At 46.1% G+C, this 19,401-nt stretch overlaps 1 protein-coding gene across 1 annotated transcript in view; it reads right to left on the bottom strand.

Moving 5' to 3' along the window:
• Positions 1–506: 506 nt before the first annotated feature.
• LOC135915899 (uncharacterized) overlaps positions 507–19,401 on the bottom strand; it is a 102,156-nt gene continuing 83,261 nt past the window's right edge. The window contains exons 5-6 of the mRNA XM_065449092.1: positions 8,005–8,054; positions 507–685 (exon numbers count right to left, since the gene is read on the bottom strand). Of these exons, the coding sequence (XP_065305164.1) occupies positions 543–685; positions 8,005–8,054 (193 nt within the window). The 3' untranslated portion in view covers positions 507–542. The remainder of the gene's footprint in view (positions 686–8,004; positions 8,055–19,401) is intronic.

Below are 19,401 nucleotides of genomic sequence, written 5' to 3'. Positions count from 1 at the left end.
AGACCTCTGTGCCTGCCGTGGTAGCTTTGCGGTTATGGCATTGCTCGAGGTCACGGGTTCGATCCCGACCACGGCAGCCACATTTTGACGGGTGCGAAATACAAAAACGCTCGTGTACTTCGGTTAGGTGTGCATTAAAGAACCCCCGGGGAGGGGGGGTCAATTAATCTATAATTTGCCACTACGGCATACGTGATAATTGGATAGTGGTTTTGCCCCACACAGTTCCATAAATCAAGTTTAACACTTCTGTCATCATGCAATGTGCCGTGTGAGCCTATGACAAGATTAACTTTGTAAACGAACGCGTCTCGCTGCGCTGTGTGTTTTGTGTACTACGGCAAGAGGAATGGTGCACGCAAGGTAACGTTGACCATCCACTCACGACTCTTGCATTGCAATAAAGCCTGAAGAAATTGAACAATCCTCGTCAACATCACGTATAAAATCAGGCACTACATGAGGTATAAAATCGCACTTTTCTTAAAATTACTCTTAAAAACACGTAAGCACACGAAAATCTTTATTAAAAGGGGCGGCAGTTAAACCATGCGAGCCTTTTTTTTAGGAAAAGCCTGAATATGGCCGTCAAGGTCAGAGCAGTCAGGTGAGAAGCACACTCGAGCAAACAGGATGAAGTAATCAGGGAACTTCAGGGCGGCCAACCCACTAGGTGAGGTGGTGGCTATTGGAGAAAGAAACGTAAGAACATGTATTACAGCAGTGCTTGTACATACAACTTATTGGTGAACCGAGTTATTTGATCACGATGCCCGCACATTCATTGCATCCTCAAAACTGCTAGGTTAGCGTTCCCACAAAGAGTTGGCGACCTCGCACACAGTACACGACTGCGAACATCAGCTGATTCATCGAAGGGACATTAAATACAAATACTAAGTCAAGCTAAAGTTATCAGTGCGGTAAAATCTCTAGGGTGTCAATATTATCACGACCAGAGCCTTAATAATCAAGAAATTGAGTTAAGAAGAAAGCGACGAGAGACATTAAACGGCATTCAAGTAATGTTCCACAGCAGTGGTGTACGAGGTTCTATTCTCAAGTGGCAAGCCCTATGTTGGGCAGACTGGGAACTGCGACAGTCATAATGAGGGAGCATGCGTAAAATTTGAATAAGACTGGCTGCGCACAATTGGTGATGCATGTTCACACGCGTGGGTGCGAGCTGCAATTCAGTAGTGTAAAAATGCTGGGCAGGAGCGAGAATTCCGCCGCAAGAAAAAGTATTGAGCATTTGATATGAAGAAACATGGTGATAAATGTGTTAGCGGTACGTCTATTTCTTGGTATGCCACTGAGTTTGCTCTTTCGAGATTCGACCCCGCGTCAGGTCATGTGCTAGTTTGTGCCTTTTGTACGATAAGATACGCAAACGTGCACTTGTAAAAGTATCAAGTTTTCATTGCGTAAAATAAACTGCTTCAGGTAATGGCGCATGTTTTCTTACTTGTCGGCGTTCTTCCTTGCAACTATACATCTACGTATCCAGCAACAGAAGATGCAGAGTTTTGATTTAGAACCTCGCGTGCTTTCCACAAAAGTTGCCGAAAATTGGAAAGTCTCAGAATATGGTGAATGTTTACAAATTTACAACTCTGCACCCAAACCAGATCTCAGTTTTGTAAACTGTACCTGCGAAAGCAACTCAAGCGCATTATTTTAATACAAGTTTACCACTTACTCGATACTCTAGAAATATACTTACGAGTGTTTAGCAAAATCCGAACTCTCAAGTTAGCCGTTCCATTGGGATAAGTGTATAATAAATTACCCTGCCCGCTTTAGATGTCTCTGCAGGTGCTCTTCAGATAATTCTGAGATCAATTTTTACTAGCAAAGTCAATAGTTGAAAACATAGTGCTTAGTTTTGCAATTCAACTTTTGTAATACCATTCACGGCCTAAAATACCTGCTTCCGACAGTAAGTAAAAAGGCTTGACCTTTTTGTCTTAAATGCAGTAAACAAATTCGTTGAATGAATGTGTGGTCTTTAGTGGCGCAAGGGCCAGGTATGGCCAAAGAGCACCATGCTAGTGTTAAGGAGTTCGAAATGGTATGGTGAGTTCTATGAAGGTATTGTGGCAGGGCTGTAATGGAGCTTGAAAAGGGTCGCTGTATATTGCGTAAAATCTACGTGCAATAAGGTTACGGCAATGCCTAATGATGTATACTATGAGCATTAAAATGCATTGCGAAAGAATGATGTGATTAACAAAATACGTAAGATGCTAACATTGGCTAGAGCCCTACTACCACACCAGAGCCTTTGAAACATAAGGGCCTGGAGGTTCTGCGGGTTTGGCAGGCGTGCTATTTGTATTTTGTTTTTCTTTATGTACAATAAGGATTGTGTTGTATCGTACATGCTACATAAAGCAACTATCACAGTGGCATCATCTGGAAAGAAGATGCACTACGAAACTATTGGGCTTATAACGTGTAGGACAACATTCAAGAAAGCGTGGACTGCTTTGGTCTCAAAAAGCGGTTCTTTACCAAGGAACACGGCCAGATGAAGAGGTACACAATAGCGGTAAGCAATAGAGAATCCTCTTGCAGGTTCCCTACACTCCAGGAACACGAGGAGGACGGTCAGCCTGTCGTCTACCAGAGGTTGGAGGCTCGTTACCGGTCAAGAGAAACTTATGAGTGCCAGATGTGTGTCCTATAGTGATTTGAGTGAATAGGACATCTGTTCGCGTTTTCGTAGTTGGTGGCCAGAAATCCAACTTCGGCTTAATCACGTGAAGCTTATTGCTCGTTTCAGCATCCCACAAGTGTTGCCAGTGGCTTCGTAGATTCGTAGGAAAGGCTTCAGATCTGTGGCAAGGGTAGCAATAGAACGATTAATACCTTGCGATGCTATTGATTTGGCGACTTAGTCGGCAAGCACATACCTTCGACTCCTCTATGGCCAGGAACTCAGCGTATTCCTATATGACTATGAGATAAATGTTGCACAAGAGTGAGTAGAGTTCAATAAAAACAGGATTTGTATGGTTTTATAAGACATTAACGCTTTTACAAGGCTTAACGAGTCTGAATATTATTGCTCTCGAGTTTTATTTTCTTGATATGTTTTACTGCAGGCAGTCGCATACTTGTATGAGGGTTCGATACGTCTGGTCTGGAAAAACGGACCGACAGCAGCGTTAGATATGCCAGCATGTGACTGACGCGTCGTTGCAGAATCCTGAGCTGGAATACTTCGATTGTTCGATTGCAGTTCACGAAAATGCATTGCGATTTCGTGCTCAGGAGCGGGCTTTCTGACCTCTACAAAGGATGAATCGCATTCTCTCATCGGCCACTCCCGGGGCGGTAACAGCTTCCTGGGGGCATTCGGCGGTGTTCGAGAAGTGCGACCCTCATTTCTTCGCCAAGTTATCTCACTCGCAGTTAGAGGTGGTGTCATAAAAGGTCTATCACGAAAAAGTGTTGCACACGTCAAGTAACTAACGGTTGTAGAACACGTATGTTCTGATTACAGTGCACATTGAGAAAGTAGGTGAAGCTGATATATGTTCTGTGCAATGGAGTGACCACTCGTTTGATTCTACGTGTAAGCTTTCGACAGGGCTTGTTCCGAATGAGCCAGTGGCCAGGCGGATACCTTGAAGGTGGACCGGATCTAGCATCTTCAGGGCGCTTGGGGCAGCAGACTTATATCGTTGCTTCCGATATTGCATTAACATTATGCTCTATGCCAGACACTGATTAAGAAGCAGGCCTGCCGGGTTCGAGTGTCGGGATTCGTTCGACAGATCAGCGATGTAGCTCCGTTTCACAAGCGCGAGACATTGCTTGGACCCTGAGCAAGTAGTGCGGTCTAAAAATGTATGGCTACGCATTTTTCGATGTTATGTCGGCTGCTGCGGGTCATGCTCACACGTAATAAATACTTGCTACGCTACCACTATTCCACACAAAGTTTTGCCATGAAGCACACACTTACTTTTCTTGCTCACTGTAACTAACGCACTACTTTCTGGCCGCGAACACCGGCAGTGTGCGAAGTCGCTTCAGCACTTGCAGAATGACATGCTAATTTTGAAAAATTATGCCATGAACTTATTTCTCACTGTTCTGAATTAACAGTTCTTTGTTGACTAAGGTCTCCTGTGAATTCCAGAAAGGCAGGTCTCGTGTGAGGAAGCATTTGAGTCGTAATTCTGAAAACAGCACAGCTGCCCGCTAGGCGTTTCGAGGCACACAGTATCGTGGCTATATATACTGACAGTGCTGTTTCTTGCGTGTCGCGTGTACATTTGATGTCTTTTAAAGTTCTGCGTTGGCCTTTATCAAATATTTAGGTGCGTCATGATTTATGCGCTTTCATTGAATTGTTTCGTTGAATTTGAGGCGGTGTATTGTGTATATTTCGAAATTTGACAAGTAGCCTCTGCATATAAAAGACCTTCACGCAAAATGACGCGATATCTTTTTCCTCGTGCTGCACGTCAAAAAAACTCCGTAGAGTACAAAGTAAAAAATAAAAATGGCAGAAAATTACACTCCTGTGACTCCACGCAAAAATTCCGCTCACACGGAGTAAAAATCCTACTCTGATAATACGAAGTATACTAAACTCCCTACCACGGGATCGCTAGAGGACAAGCATTATATTCCCCCCTGGGAGTAATTTCCGTTTACAGTGTACACCACCGGAAGCATTCCTCGTCTCAGTCTTTTCGGAAGATGCTGTAATTACGAAAAAATTTGGTGTTCGTAGGTTTCAGATCTATCCCTTTAACTCAGAGCAACTTTGGATTGCTTGTGTATACAGTAGTACTACAATATCGTCGATATTATGGAGAAGTCCTCTGGCATTCCATTGTATTAGTTGTGTTTCCATTATGATTAATGTATTTTGTGCTGTGCATTTTAGAGACGGAGATTAGCTCGCGGATCCTTTCCAGGTACCGTGAGCTGAGGTTTTTCTTTTCTGGAGCGATCACGAGAACCTCGCAGCTCCTTAAGCGCTGGTTGCACTGTCTGGCTCGTTGTTGTGTCATCGCCTCTTACGAAGCGTTGGACACACGCGCATGCGAGCACTGTGTTTGGCGTGAAGGCCTCGACACGCTGGACTAGACCTTTGAGACCAACAGCCCGGAGGTCGATGGGCCCTTCTGCCGAGGTGACGGAGCAGCACCAGCTGCAGCCGCTGAGGGGGGCCATCGCTGATGGCGCCACCGCGGGCTCACTGCGTGTGGGCCGGGCATTCTGTTCACTGACGCCCTCCAAGAGTTTAGCCTCAGTCAGGTCCAATAAATCGTCCGAGAAAACGCCGTGGGTAGTGTCCGTAGTACGGTGCGGGGCTACTGTTAGATCTCCCCAAATGATACTAGTTTCGGCAATTTCTCATATTGCTTCTGATCACGGAGTTCCAAGAGGTGATAACCGCTTGCCATCCTTCACGCCTTATAACCTGGACCAAGAACTTCACTCAAAGACTTTGAAACAAGGAATGGTGAATCAGTTCGAACTGGTTTGTGTGACTTTTAAGAGTTAACAATGTTTAATCGAGGGAAGTTCTGGATTTGGCGTCCGAAAAACTGGAAGACATCTCTGCGCCCTCATTATTGAGGGTGATGAGGGAGTTCAAGGAAAGCATTCTCCATAGCTACAGAAGGGGTTTTCGGCAGCGATACCAACCACCCACTATGGAGCCCAGCAGGGGGACGTGACAGAAGGCCCTGCGAGGGAAGCCCTGCCGACGCCCGCCGCACATGGCTGCTATAACGATATACAGCATAACCGAAACTGGCTAGCCACACAAGGTTAAACCTTGCCGCCGGGAAACTCGGAAGTGAGAAGTGAAGAGAGGACAATAAAGATCAAAAGTGAGAGAAAAACGAAGACTGAAAAGGAGGACAGGAAAAGCGACTGCCGATTTCCTCCAGGCGGGTCAATCTGGAGGTGTGCCGTCTATGCGAAGCAGAGACCCGAGAGGTACGTTGCCTCAGCTGAGGGACCTTAAAGGTCCAAACACCCAGCAGCGGCTCAACTCACAGGATCCCCCTTTCGCCAGACACGGCTAAGCCGCACACGGCTAACCGACCTCCGACGGTGCTCGGGTACGTGGTGTCGAACACACCAAACGCTTGCTGACACAAACGCCCCTGCGGTAAAAAGAGTTTTCTATTGAATCGTATTTTGATAGCAGACTTCCAACTAAGGTTTTTTTTTGTTATAGGGAACACAGAAGAGCAATTGTCAGGTCAACTCTGCAAAAATAAGAATTCTATAACTGAAACGCAACTATTGTTTCCATGAAACGAGCACAAGAACTTGTAGAGAAAAAGTGGAGGCCACGGTAAAGCTGTCACACCAGCTCACCGTGACTTCCTGAATTTTCGACAAACACTTAACTGCGTTGAAGAGGCCATCGACTGATTACAGCAACTTTCAAAAAGTGCGTGTGACAAATCCGTCACAATTTGAGAAGGTACTTTGAAATACTGGACGTGATGTTACCGTATCTGTTCTGTGGATATCGGGACGAAATTGAAGAAAAGTAGGAAAGTATTGCTCTAATTTCTGGTGGTATGATTTTATCAAATAAATAAAAATTGGTTATGTATTTATTACTTTAGGAAGATTACTTCAGCATTGCTAATCTGTCTCGCTTTAGTAGCAGCACACACAAGATGTTTATTTCTTTAGACGCAGAAAATTATGGAAATTCCCTGTGGCCTCCCACACAATTATAATCATTGATCAAAATTACTCGCTGAAGTGGCATTACGTCGAGAAATCAAAATGCTCAATTGAATAGTGGCCATAATTACGCTAAATAACGTCCTTATTATTCACGATACCGCATATATCAATCTGCGAATTGCAGCTAGCGGTGTGCAAGACTTAGAACAAATTCCAAGGATGGCACCGGTTTCGAAATATGCGCTGCAAAACTTCCCGCAAAAATTCACTGTTCCACTTACTTTCGAAAGAAAATACTGTTTTATGCATTGAATCCCAAAAGGAAGTCTAACGTCAATGCATTTCGTCAGACGCTGAAAATTGATGTTTCCAAACTCGCTTATCCTGAGAATTTGTCCCGAGTCGATAACCTTTGCAAACTCACTAGCTGCAATTCGCAGATTGAAATATGTGAAGGAAAACGATAAATTAAAATGGTAAATACCGTAATTATGCTTATTATTCTATTAGGCAATGATTTTTCATAAAGTAATAGCCGCTACATGTCATTTTCATATCGATGGTTTCAACTGCGCTATCCTCCCACAGGCAACCTTAAAAAAATTCTGCTCAGCTACAAACTGACCTTAATGTTTTCTAATTCAACAGGTTGACCGCATGTTTCCAGCATGAGGAGTTGCGAAAAAAACATAATTCTTGGCTTTAAAAAAATGCATTCTTTTTATTTACAAATACTGCTATTTCATTTAGAGACATAGCAGAGGTGGGTTACATAGCTTATGAACACAAAATGTCAACCAACATGGTTAGACACTTCTTTCTGAAATTGATTAGTCGGCAATAAACGCAGAGAACCATGTAAGTTATTCCATGATTCAACAGTGTGTGGAAAAAAAGAAAACGTATAACATTCTATTATGGGAACGGAGGGATCTATGTTTAATGGGTGAGTACGTCGGGTTACTCGCGCAGTAGGTGTCATTAGCGAGATAGGCGCTTCAATGTTATTCGATCCATGTACAATATTGTGCAGCAGGATTAGACGGTCACACGTGCGACGAAACGACAATGGGTCCAGTGATAAAGCGTGTGCGTGGGATGACGGTGAAAACATATGGTCGTAACGGCCCTAGATAAATATAAGTTTTTTTTTCTGAATGGATTCTAATTTGGAAATATCCTTTATGCGATAAGGCGACCACACTACAGAAGCATACTCTAAAACCGGTCTAATTAGTGATTTATAGGCCGAAAGCGTGCGCGTTTCTCATTCTTGCAACGTAGGAAGGATAATCTTAACTGAAGTGTAGTGAAAGTCACCTTCTCCCTTGCTGCCCGTCTTCGCCCTGGCCTGTAGACACTGCCCAGTCCTGAAAAAAAAGTACACAAGTCATAAGCAAACATACCTATACACGATGATAAATGGTAATCACACTATCAACACACAACGACGTCTGCACATATAGGATTTGTCGCGATATCAACTCCGTGCAGTACCACTAGGGCTTGCGTTAACCGATCCGCGTCGAAAGCCTGCTACGTGTTCCAGAGAACGGAGGAGGGCTCGTCTATCGTGCTCTCCTAACCTTCTATGGCACTTTCGTTCAATGAGAGTAGTGCCATCAAAAGCTGACAAGGGGAGAATCTTTTCTGTTGGTCTTCATTTATGGCTGCCTGACGCAAAGCATGACAATTGGCGACATGAAGTAGTAAGTGGCTGCACTCTATAGGACATTTCTACATGAAGACTACTGTGGCACAACGGGACGCACGTTTACAAGCTGCACCTTGAAGACGCTTACTGTATTTAAATGTTAGAAACTTGAACTAGGCTTTTTCTAGTGCTTAAGTTAGCCTTAAGGGGGGGGGGGGTTATGGTAGGGTAAACCCCTCAAAAATCGAATTTGCGATTTTGGCACAGAAAAATCGACTGCACTATGAGGAACAAACTTGCGGAAGCGCGTACTCGAGCGTTGGCGTGAAGAAGTGCCAGTGCTGCGGGCGCACCTCGCGACGGCTCTGCCTTTATGAGTGTTTTCCGCAGAATTATCGAGTCAAATACCTGAAAACCGGCCACCATTGGATAGAGCAAATCGACCCGAGCCCAGGGACACCGAGACCCGGGATGAGCGACCTTTTTCGAAAGATTTTTTTTCGAAAGCACAGCTAAGCTTAACGCCGACTAGGCCTATAGCGGACCCCTACCGGCCCCCAGCAGGGCGGAAAACGGTGTCGCAGTGTAAACCAGAGCATGGAAGCGCTTCCGAAATGGAGGTAGACGAGACAGAAGTGGGGGAAACCCTGAATACCAAGTCCAGAGAAGAAAAAAATCCCACGAGCCGAGGACGGCGACGCGGATGGATGGATCGAAGTTACGCACACAAGAAAGGGTCGTGCGAACGCTACCCAAGAGGCAGACAAGCAAGGCGCCCACTTGAGAAGCCCGACGCGCAAAGGCGGGAAGAGCGTAGTGATCAAGATTCTACGAGCAAGCAAGATGCCCAGGCTACCTAAAGGCGACATCAAGGTAATCGTCAGACCGAGAGACGGGCTGAACATCAGAAACACGTGCAGCGCCAGCCTAGACGAGGCGATACGCAATGAAGCAGGAGTGAGCAGAGACGAAATCATCACGTCCTGCCCCAATCACACGCAAAACATCCTGGTAATAAGCACACCGGACGAGACGACGGCGAGTCGCCAAAATCAAGGAATTAACAACCAACTGGAGGAATTACGCGACCAACGCGTACGTCTCGGCACCAGAAGAGATGGCTAAGAGAATAATCTGCAACATTCCCCTGAATTACACACAAGACCAGCTCGTACACGCAATGGTGAACGTGAGGAACCCTTCCCTGGTGTATGCCAAGAGACTGGGCACAACGAATACCGCGATACTACTGTACGAGGGCAACGGGATCCCCGCGTGGGCGCACTTCAACAGCATCATGATGAGAGTATCCCTCTATCTGAAACAAATAGCCTTTCGTAAAGAGTGCGGCAGGCTCAGGCGTAGACCCGATGTGTGCCCCAGACCGGATGACAAGCTGTGCCCGGCGCGCGGTAGCAAAAACTCAGCCAAAGACCACGACTGCACACCTAAATGCAAGCTCTGCGGAGAAGCTCACCCCACGGCGGACCGGACTTGTAGGGCTAAATACAAGACACCGTACATGCTCAAACTAAGAAGATGGACAGCGAGAAGAAACGAGGAAGAACTCTTGCGGGTAGCCAGCTCACAAGACCCCGACGGCGGGGTCAATTTCAATGTTTCATCACTGAAATGTTTCATCACTGAAAAGCGTACAGAACAGCACTGGGTCTCCCCCAATACACGAGAAACGAAAAGTGACTACAACTCGGGGTACATAGCACGCTGGAGGAAATCGTGGAAGCAAAGAGCATAGCGCAACTCGACAGACTCTCCGGAACCAAGGCGGGCAGAGAAATCATGGAAAAGATCGGCATAAACTACCACGGAATGAACGGCCCCAAGACGCACATTTACCCAGACGTCCGAGCCGCAATAAACACAGAACCGAACCGAAGAACATGCACCCCGTGCACAATGTCGAGAGGAGAAAATGCCGCACGAAAACGATTCTCAAAAACCGCGGGGCGCGGGAGGGGATGCTCTTCGTAGACGCCGCCCAGTACCCCCGAAACCGGGACGACAATGGTGGTGTCGGCGCTGACAAAGGTAACTCCCTCTTCGCAATAGCGCTCGTATGCACGAAAGGAAAGTCTGTGACTGCGGGCTCTGTAAGGACCAGTTCGTCGGAGGCAGCGGAAGAAACGGCAATTGCATTGGCTGTAATCAACGGTCGGCAACAATACAGAACAATAATCAGCGACTCCAAGACGGCTGTTAGGAACTCCACAAAGGGCTGGGTTTCCACTGAGGTGGTCAAAATCCTGAACCCAGGAGCCGAAGACTTTAAGAACGGCAAAATTACACCCAAATGCCTCAAATGGATCGCGGCACATATGGGAGATGTAACCAAGAATGCCCCTCCCAACCTCAACGAGAAGGCCCACCGAGCCGCGTGAAAACTAACCCACCGTGGCACGGACAGTGACGGCCCAACACTCCGCAACCCCCAGGGAAGGGGGAAGGACTGCGGCGGCACTCGGAAAGGAAGCACCGTCGTCCTGATAAGGGATAGATTCGATGCGCGGTTGAGCGCGCTAGAATACCGTAGCACACGAGCGCAATCACGTGGTTTTATTTCAAACTTCGCGGGCTTTCTTAAAACGCCGCAAAACCAGCACGCAGCCTTTACGTTGCCACAAAAAACTGGCTCGTTCGTTTTGTAATGCCCTCTACAACATAACGAAACGGACTTGCCCTAAACTATTTATTAAAATATTTACATAATTGATCTGAGTTATTTAGCTAATTAGGCGCAATATAAGAAACACCCTAAGGAGCACCACATGACGGCAAACTATGTCATTGGTTTCATTCAGTTGCGGTTAACCACTTCTCTCTAAAATCCTTGGTTTAAGTTACGTGAAGCACCCTGTATATACAGTGGTGGCAAAAAGCAGGCTGGCTCCATTGGTGAGGCGTCAAGAACGAAAACTACATAGATGGAAACACTTCGTCACTATTCAAGCGTTTTGGCTGGTATGTCAGCCTTTTGTCAAAGTATGCGAAGGCTGGTCTACCAAACGAAACATCTAGACTGTAAGGAACGTGTGTGCAGGTACGCCGCTTTCATATTATAGCGCACCCCTGAACGCCCAAACACGAGCATGCGTGTTGGCATGCGCCAATGTGTGTAATGCGTCGTAAGCGTAGGTGGCGAATAGGGTGATGCGTGGTGACGCGCACAAATTTCATCGACTACCGAAGCTAGAAGATTGGCGACGCGTGGCGACGCATCACCGGCGTTCGCCAATCAGAGGCTGCAAGGCCTCCGACCGTTTTACCTATGATGGCCGCCGATGCGAAGACGCCGATGCCAACGATCGTACGTGTTCTTTTAACTCATGAGACGCGCGACAGTGTTCCTGAAAGAGAATGTTGGCATACTAGGCAGAAAACAACACAGCCGACAAGCGTGGGTTGTGGCAGTGACATGTGGATCCAAGACGGCTTCGAACGACGGCGACAAATCCAACCTGCAGAACTGCCATTATACGCCGTTCTCAATGCGATCGTCTGCTCAAACATCCAACCGAATCACAATTGCCGCAACGTCTATTCTTGGTGCATGTATGTTTTGCTGTGTTCCAACCGAATGGAAACACGCTTCCGAACTCAGAAATCTGGATAATAAATAAGCACTCCCCTACCACCGATGTTGTTTGCATTACGTGTAGGCCTAGCGCGTCCATTGAATTAGTAGCTGGCGAGTCAACGAGCCCAGCTGAGAAAGTGTCGAAGGAAATGAACTTTCAGTTTCGTTTGGCACTACAGTGATTTGAAATATGGCACTCCTCATTTTGTGTAATGTGTGATGTGGTGAATGAACCCTGTGAAACTTCGGGTGTACCGCGGAGTGTTTGGTGTCTAAATTATGTCGACTCAGGTGACTCAAGTTTAACGGGCTAGCTATGCGCTGTTTCCATCGGCAAAGATTACTTTCGAAAGCGAAGGACATTAGCAACCGAACAATGAGAAGAACGTCATCAGCCATGCCGTCCGTTTCAGCTGACAGTGCACTCTTCTATTCGGCATGTGAAATCCAATTTAGTAAAACTTCACGGTAAGTGCAGGCGTCTTATGGGCTAGTTTGGGATAAATCGCTCATACAGCCCTCAAGAACGCTCACACATTGTAGTAAAAATGACGCAGCACTGTTATTTCAAGTCTGTTTCCTTAAACTTGAGCACTGCAAAACGAAATGATCTGTTTGCAATATGTGCACCATGTGCAATGCATAGGAGGACCTGCATCATGTGAGACCTCTGCATGCAGCCGTGTATACCAGGACTGCTTCAATGCCTGCGTCAGAAGCAGCACGTACTGACTCAATGAAACTAGTTGACCTTTGATTTTTTTGTTTATGGAAAGAGCAGATGGTGTGAGTGCATTGAGGGGAAGGGGAAAAGGCATCATCAGTGCTTTGCGTAGTCGATATGCTTAAATTGCCCAAATCTCTTCAGCTTCCACTAAAATGCTTCTCTCTGCGATACTATAAACTGTATTCAGGAAAAAGATTGACTCAAAACCATGTTCCTAATGTATATTCGCAGAATATTTATGATTAACGAGTTAACACTTCCACTTCAACGTTATGCCGAGATACAGCGCGTGCGCTTGAAATATATACGCTCTGTAAGGGTGAACGACTGGGCCTGCAAAAACAAACTTTGTAGTAGCACTGAAAAAAGTGCTGCCATGCGCATAAGCCACAACTCCTGCGTGTCCTACCTACTTCTACGGAGGCACCTCTATAAAGACTATTAGCGCCTTTGCCATTCTGGGTGTAATATTCGGACCTTTTCTCGACTTTTCCGCATATGTCGTCAGCATTATCTAAGGCTTGTCGGATTCTTTGGTTTGTGTTCCGTGTTTCCCTTCGCAATGGACCTGAAGTTTGAAGATCACTCTTCACTTCACTTCTATCATTCTGCCACGGCTTGAGTACTGCTCATCAGTGTAGTCCCCTCGCCAAACTCGCCTCGCTGACAAACTCGAGGTTGATTAGCACTGGGCCACATGTACCATCTACTCCCGTCTTTTCGGTCGTCGTAAACTCGTGCCAGCTTACGTGGATGGCCTCGAAGCCCTTAAGTGGCACACTCTGTAATACAAGCGAAACATTGCACTAGTCTGTTCTGCAGGGTGTTTGAAGGCTCTGTGGACAGCATTCACCTTTTTTCTTCAGTCCATCTGTAAAAGCGGTCAGCACACACTAATCCCCATCACGCCTGTAAGCTCGGCATGATGATGAGTGACTTTAAAAGAGAAAATAGAAGAGATAAGTACAGCGACGTTACTGCCTCTACTGCGAAGGCACCTCCACAGCGCTGTACGGGTGAGGGGAAAGGGATAAAAAGAGTAGCGGAGAAAACACGGTATAGAGAGAGATAGCCGAGCGGTAAGGCACGTCAAGGAAGGCGCGGCGGCTACAGCCGCTCGTACAGGCCGGCGCCGTCCAAGTATTCGAGCAGCGCCATGGAGGCGCGCCCGATCATCGATGAATGGGCCGCCGAGAAGAGGAGCGCCTCGGTGCTGTCGCACGGCAGGCCGAGGCGGCGGTAAGCTCTCGTGAGCGCGTCACGCTGTGCCGCGTACGCCGGGCACCACAAAAGTACATGCTCCAAGTCCTCCACATCGGCGCACCTAAGGCAAAAGGGGCTCCCCGTATCTTGCAGGCGGTGCGTCCTTGCTGCAGTGAGGTAACTCCATTCTTATATCTGGCATACAGAGTTTTCTCTTCACCCCCCTGGTCATTAGGACTCTCCCCTTCCTGCCGACCGGACTGAATCGGCGCTCCTGCGCATTGTGCACCCATCAACTGCACAAATTGAAGAAGTGCGTGTGCTTGTGCGTGCGTGCGTGCGTGTGCTCTGCGATTGGGCGAGAGCGCGTGTGCGCCGTGCTTTGCGATTGGGCGAGAGCGCGTGCGAGCCGCGCTCTGCGATTAATATTTCTGGAGCTTCGTGCACTCTCACTCTTCTAAAGAGAGCGCCGAAGAAGTATGTCTTCTTGATGAAAATCGTAATGTCTCGAACACTGATGATACCTATGTAGAACATTTCTGTTCTGTATATGGTATAAAACATACTTCAAGTAACCTTACTTGTAAGTCTCAAAGAGTACGCTGTCAATGAAGCCCTTCAGTTAGTGTGTATGAAGCGCGTCAAACCTTCCCTTTCTTGTGGTGCTGACGGCATTCCTTCCGCAGTTCTTAGCAAGTATGGAAGCATACTTGTCCCTGTTCTAACAAGCACCTTGAGTAGTTCCCCAACGCCTATTACTCGCACATTGTGTAGCACTTCGAAGGTAGGATCGATAGTGTCCATGTACAAATCGGGTGCTAGACGTGGACTTACTAACTGTGGGCCTATATCTATCCTCTATGCTGTATCAAAAATGTTTGAATATGCATTGCATTCCCTGCTTTCCGTAAGTGTTAAAAGCTTTTAATAAATGAATAACATGCCTTTGTGTGCCGCAGACTTAAGCTATTGAAAGCTAAACAGTGTTCACGACTACATTGACCTCCGATTAGACTTTTTCCATTCTCAAACCGGTGCAGAAACGAAAAGGTACTGTTAAATGCTTCGAAAAATATTGTGTGAAGTTTTACGTGGAAAACGCACGATGTGCAATTTTCATACACCATTCAGGATGCTCCACGGCCCAGGTCAATGAAATGAAAGATCTTGCTCTGTATTTCGACAAAACGCTAAGCTTCTCTTCATGCGTTAATTATCTACAACGTGCCCTTCACGCTCTTGGGATAGTATATCGTATATTGCGTGATTTTCATTCTGATATGTGCCTTCGACTGCGAGAGTATGCCTCCGTACATGGCGGTGCAACGTGGAAATCTAATTTTGACCTCATTGAACGCGTCCAGAATCAATTGATATCTGTCTTCAAGCACCACGAATCATGTTATATGATTAACCCCAATTTACGTTTCCTCGTTTTCATTTTCCCTATTTGTCTCTCTACCTGGCATTTCTTTATCTACCACGTTCGCCATTCTCTCGGCCATAGTGCAGCTTTCTCAAATATACCGCAACTCGCACCTTTAGCCTTAATTGATCAGATGTTTTCTTCTTGTATAAGGTGGTCCATATGGCTTTATACATTCCCCAAAGCTTCTTGATCATATGCAATTTTTCCTTCCGCAACAATATACCAGGCAGCATTCCGCATCTGCCTGGCCTTGTTGCATTAAAGACTGTGCTATATATGCCTTGACAAAAAACACGCAATAAATGTGCCTGTAGTGACATATTTCAGACGTAATTTCCTGTGTTTTGTATATATGTAAATAATGATGTTATATGATTAACCCCAATTTACGTTTCCTCGTTTTAATTTTCCCTATTTGTCTCTCTACCTGGCATTTCTTTATCTACCACGTTCGTGTTCTTCGTACATTCTGTCTCGCATACTGTTTTAAGTGGACTAGTACGAAGGCTCAATAGCTGTTCGTGGAACACTATCATAAACGTTTGATTGATTGATTCATTCATTCATTCATTCATTCATTCATTCATTATTTCATAAAATCGTGTTTTTAATGTATGTATAGTATATTATTTCAGTGGAGTAGCGTTTGTTCAATATTCCTATAGTATGACAAATTATAATATAAACGAATAAAGAAACTACAATAAAATGCCAAGTGCGTGATCATATGCGTTGTGTTATTAATTTCTTCTGAGGTTTAATATCAACTGCTTACGGTATCCAGTGTAACGCGATAAAATATGGCATACCAATGATAATGTCTCCTACAGAAGAAAGTGAATGTCCTTCTCAGTAAAAAAAAACTTATTTTTTATGGCGACTATAAATTGTGAAAATAACCCGTACACACACACACACTATATGTATATACATACATATATAATATTACACTAGGCAAATGAGTTGCCCCCATACATCTGAATAAGTGCTTCAATTGTACGACTTGACAAAGGGCAACGAAATACACCTACTAAAACCCTCCAGTTCTCCAGCTTGCATTATTTGCCGGTATGTCATTTCATTAATGTTGAGAAAGGCACACTTGACATGTTGAAACCAGTTACAATAGAACATGGCCTTTACACAGTGAAAATTTATCTAGCAACACACTCCATGCCGCTCAATGTGAAGGCCCGGATGCGTGGTATTTATGGTTCATAACCTAGAAAATTAAATGAGGAGCTCCATGTGCAAGATTTGGCAGCAGCAATAATCTCGAGGAGATAAGCTATGAATTACGTAAATTTTAGGCGTTCTAGATTATGTTTTTTGAGAGCCCTACAGGTGCTTGAATTCTTTTTGCTGATTTCCTCAGAACCCACCTCTCCTTGTTTCTTTCATACACCAACAAGCACAATTACATTGGCACGCATACTTTGTATCCAGTGGCCGTATTTCACCGGCTAACAAATGTTAAACGTTATCGCTCGGCGCTGGACGCGCCTGCACGTTTGGGAAGTTTCGCTAATGTTATCGATGGTTCTATCTGTTTTCTGTTGTAGACGTACCTTGTATAATCTGATTGCACGCGCGAGAATTGTGCAGTAGTTTCTGAAAGGCGCGCTGGCACCTGCGAATGCGCTGGAACTTTCAACGACTGATATAAAAAAGTCGACGCGCTTGACCCACACATCAGATTTTCAACGATCGCCGACTTCGTTCGCCGCTATCGTTGCGATTGTGTGTTGGTTGTTTTGCTGGGCAGATCACTAGCTTACTGTTTCAAAATAAGTTTACAGCAGGCTATTCTAGGCCGAACTTCGACTTTTGAAGACAAAACTGTCAAGCAACAGTGCGCCGTAGCCGTTGCTTGACAATTTCGGCGCGTGTCAGAGCTTGTGTCCAGTAGCTGCGTGCCTTTTTCCTCCAATCGACGCGAAGCGACGCATTCGCTTGTCGGCGTTAAAGCCCCTTGATAATTTGAAAGTAGCCACACTCTCCTCCTCACGTCGCTTTCCTCCTCGATTCTCCTCGCCCGCTGGCTGCGCACGGCGCGCTTTTCCTCCTGGGCTCCCGCGGACGGTGCGCAGGGTTCTCTGGAGGCATGTTACTTTGGGCCAGTTGCGCGCCCCAGTGGGGTTGAAAATTTTGAGAAATCCTAATAACAGCATCGGTATTGCTGGAGGCGACGTTTATGAGGATGTTGGTTTTTTAACGCGATAGCGTTAAGGAGCTCGTGTCGCAGAAAAGCCGGTGTCGTCGGCGTCGGTGTCGGCGTCGGCGTCAGCGTTTTTGCGGCGTTGACCGTGAGCGATAAATCACGGCAGGCACTCCATAAATAAAAAGCAACTTCCAAGATGGTCTGGGTGGGAATCGAACCAGGGTCTCCGGAGTGTGAGACGGAGACGCTACCACTCAGCCACGATTTCGATGCTTCCAAAAGGTACAAACGCGCCTCTAGTGAATGCGGTGTTGCCTTCGAAACGAGCCGTGGAAAGTTATACTGTGGTGTATATAGGTAATTATGAACATGTAACTTACAGAAGTCGCAATTACACGAGTAGCGAAGTGCGTTTCGCTGCATTTCTTCTGCGCTTTCCGCACACGGAGAGCCATCTAGCGGCAAACACAGAAGAGCCCCTCCTCTCCATGTACGGCGCTGCCCCGACAGATGGCGCGCCACGCGCGCATTGGAGCTGTCGCGGTTTGGACTCTCTCCCCTGACAACGCTTCGCCTCGCTCCCTCCGCAGAATCAAGCGTCCTTCCTTTCTTTAGATCACTATCTCTCTATCTCTCTGCCCGTGCCGATCACGGCGTTTGGCTGGCGTGCATCATTTCCCCCTCCGGGATACCGAGTTCTTTGGTTCGCTCCGCTTGCTCAGGCGCACGTTTCATTGCTGCGCCGAACGCCGCGTTGCTCGACCATATGGCTCGACGCTCACCGCGTCTGATGCGGGGCGCCTCGTAAGTGATGGCTGCCCTGTAGCCCATTGTCTTACACCCATTGGCGGGTCGACGGGAACGCTATCGCGTTCCACTCTTGAAGGCGAAGCTTAAGCGTCCTCCAATTTTTCTTAAAGCCGTATGAACGGATTATACCAATGTAAAGGGAGCTTTGAGGCGAGTTCTATACTCCAGACAATTTTTCTGCCACTTGATCAGATGCTTTACTTCGTGTGTCAGATCTAGTATTGCTTGTGACACATCCCCTTGTGTGTGGCTTTTTAAGCGAAAGCCTTATACCTGTTTCAAGGTCCCGTTGTGAGCTACAGAAAATATCACGTGACCGAAGGAAGGCGGGAAGCGAACCAAAACATGTGCAGCCGCGTATAGGAGATGATTAATGATTAGCAAAGTAATGATTGATTAGTGATTGGATTAAGATGAATTCGGGTGTATTAAGGAGGATTAAGGAGGATTAAAGTCGATGAAGGTGCATTAGGGTGAATGAAGGTGAATTAAGGTGCATAAAGGAGGACAAGGTTGGATTAAGGTCGATGAAGGTAGATTAGGGTGGATGAAGGTACTTTGAGGTCAATTAAGGACGATTATAGTGGATTAGGGTGGATTAAAGTGCACGAAGAAGGATAAGGGTGGATTAAGGAGGATTATGGTGGGCTAGGGTGAATTAAAGTGAATGAAGGAGTATTAGTGTGGAATAAGGAGGATTAGGGAGGACTAAGGTAGATGAATGTGAACTCGGGTAGATTAAGGTGGATTAAGGGCGATTATAGTGGATTAGGCTGGATTAAGGTGAATGAGGAAGCATTAGGGTTGACTAAGGAGGATTAAAGTGTGTTAAGGAGGATTAGAGTAGATTAAGGTCGATGAAGGTGGATTAGGGTTCATTAAGTAGGACTTTCGTGGATTATGGTGCATTAAAGTTAGCGAAGGAGGATTAAGGTCCATCAATGTGGATTCGGTGGATTAATGTGCATTAGGAGGATTATAGTACACTAATCGGTCTTAATACTCAATGAACCCTAATTGACCTTAGTCCACCCTAATCCACCTTAATGCTCCTTCATCTACCTTAATCCAGCTTAATACTCCCAATCCACCTTAATACAACCTAATCAACCTACATCGCCCCTAATGCACCTTAGCC

Source organism: Dermacentor albipictus, unplaced genomic scaffold (genome assembly GCF_038994185.2).
Source record: "Dermacentor albipictus isolate Rhodes 1998 colony unplaced genomic scaffold, USDA_Dalb.pri_finalv2 scaffold_13, whole genome shotgun sequence".
Lineage (NCBI taxonomy): Eukaryota > Metazoa > Arthropoda > Arachnida > Ixodida > Ixodidae > Dermacentor > Dermacentor albipictus.
Note: the sequence above shows the minus strand (reverse complement) of the source record. Positions and strands in the feature narration are given on the sequence as shown.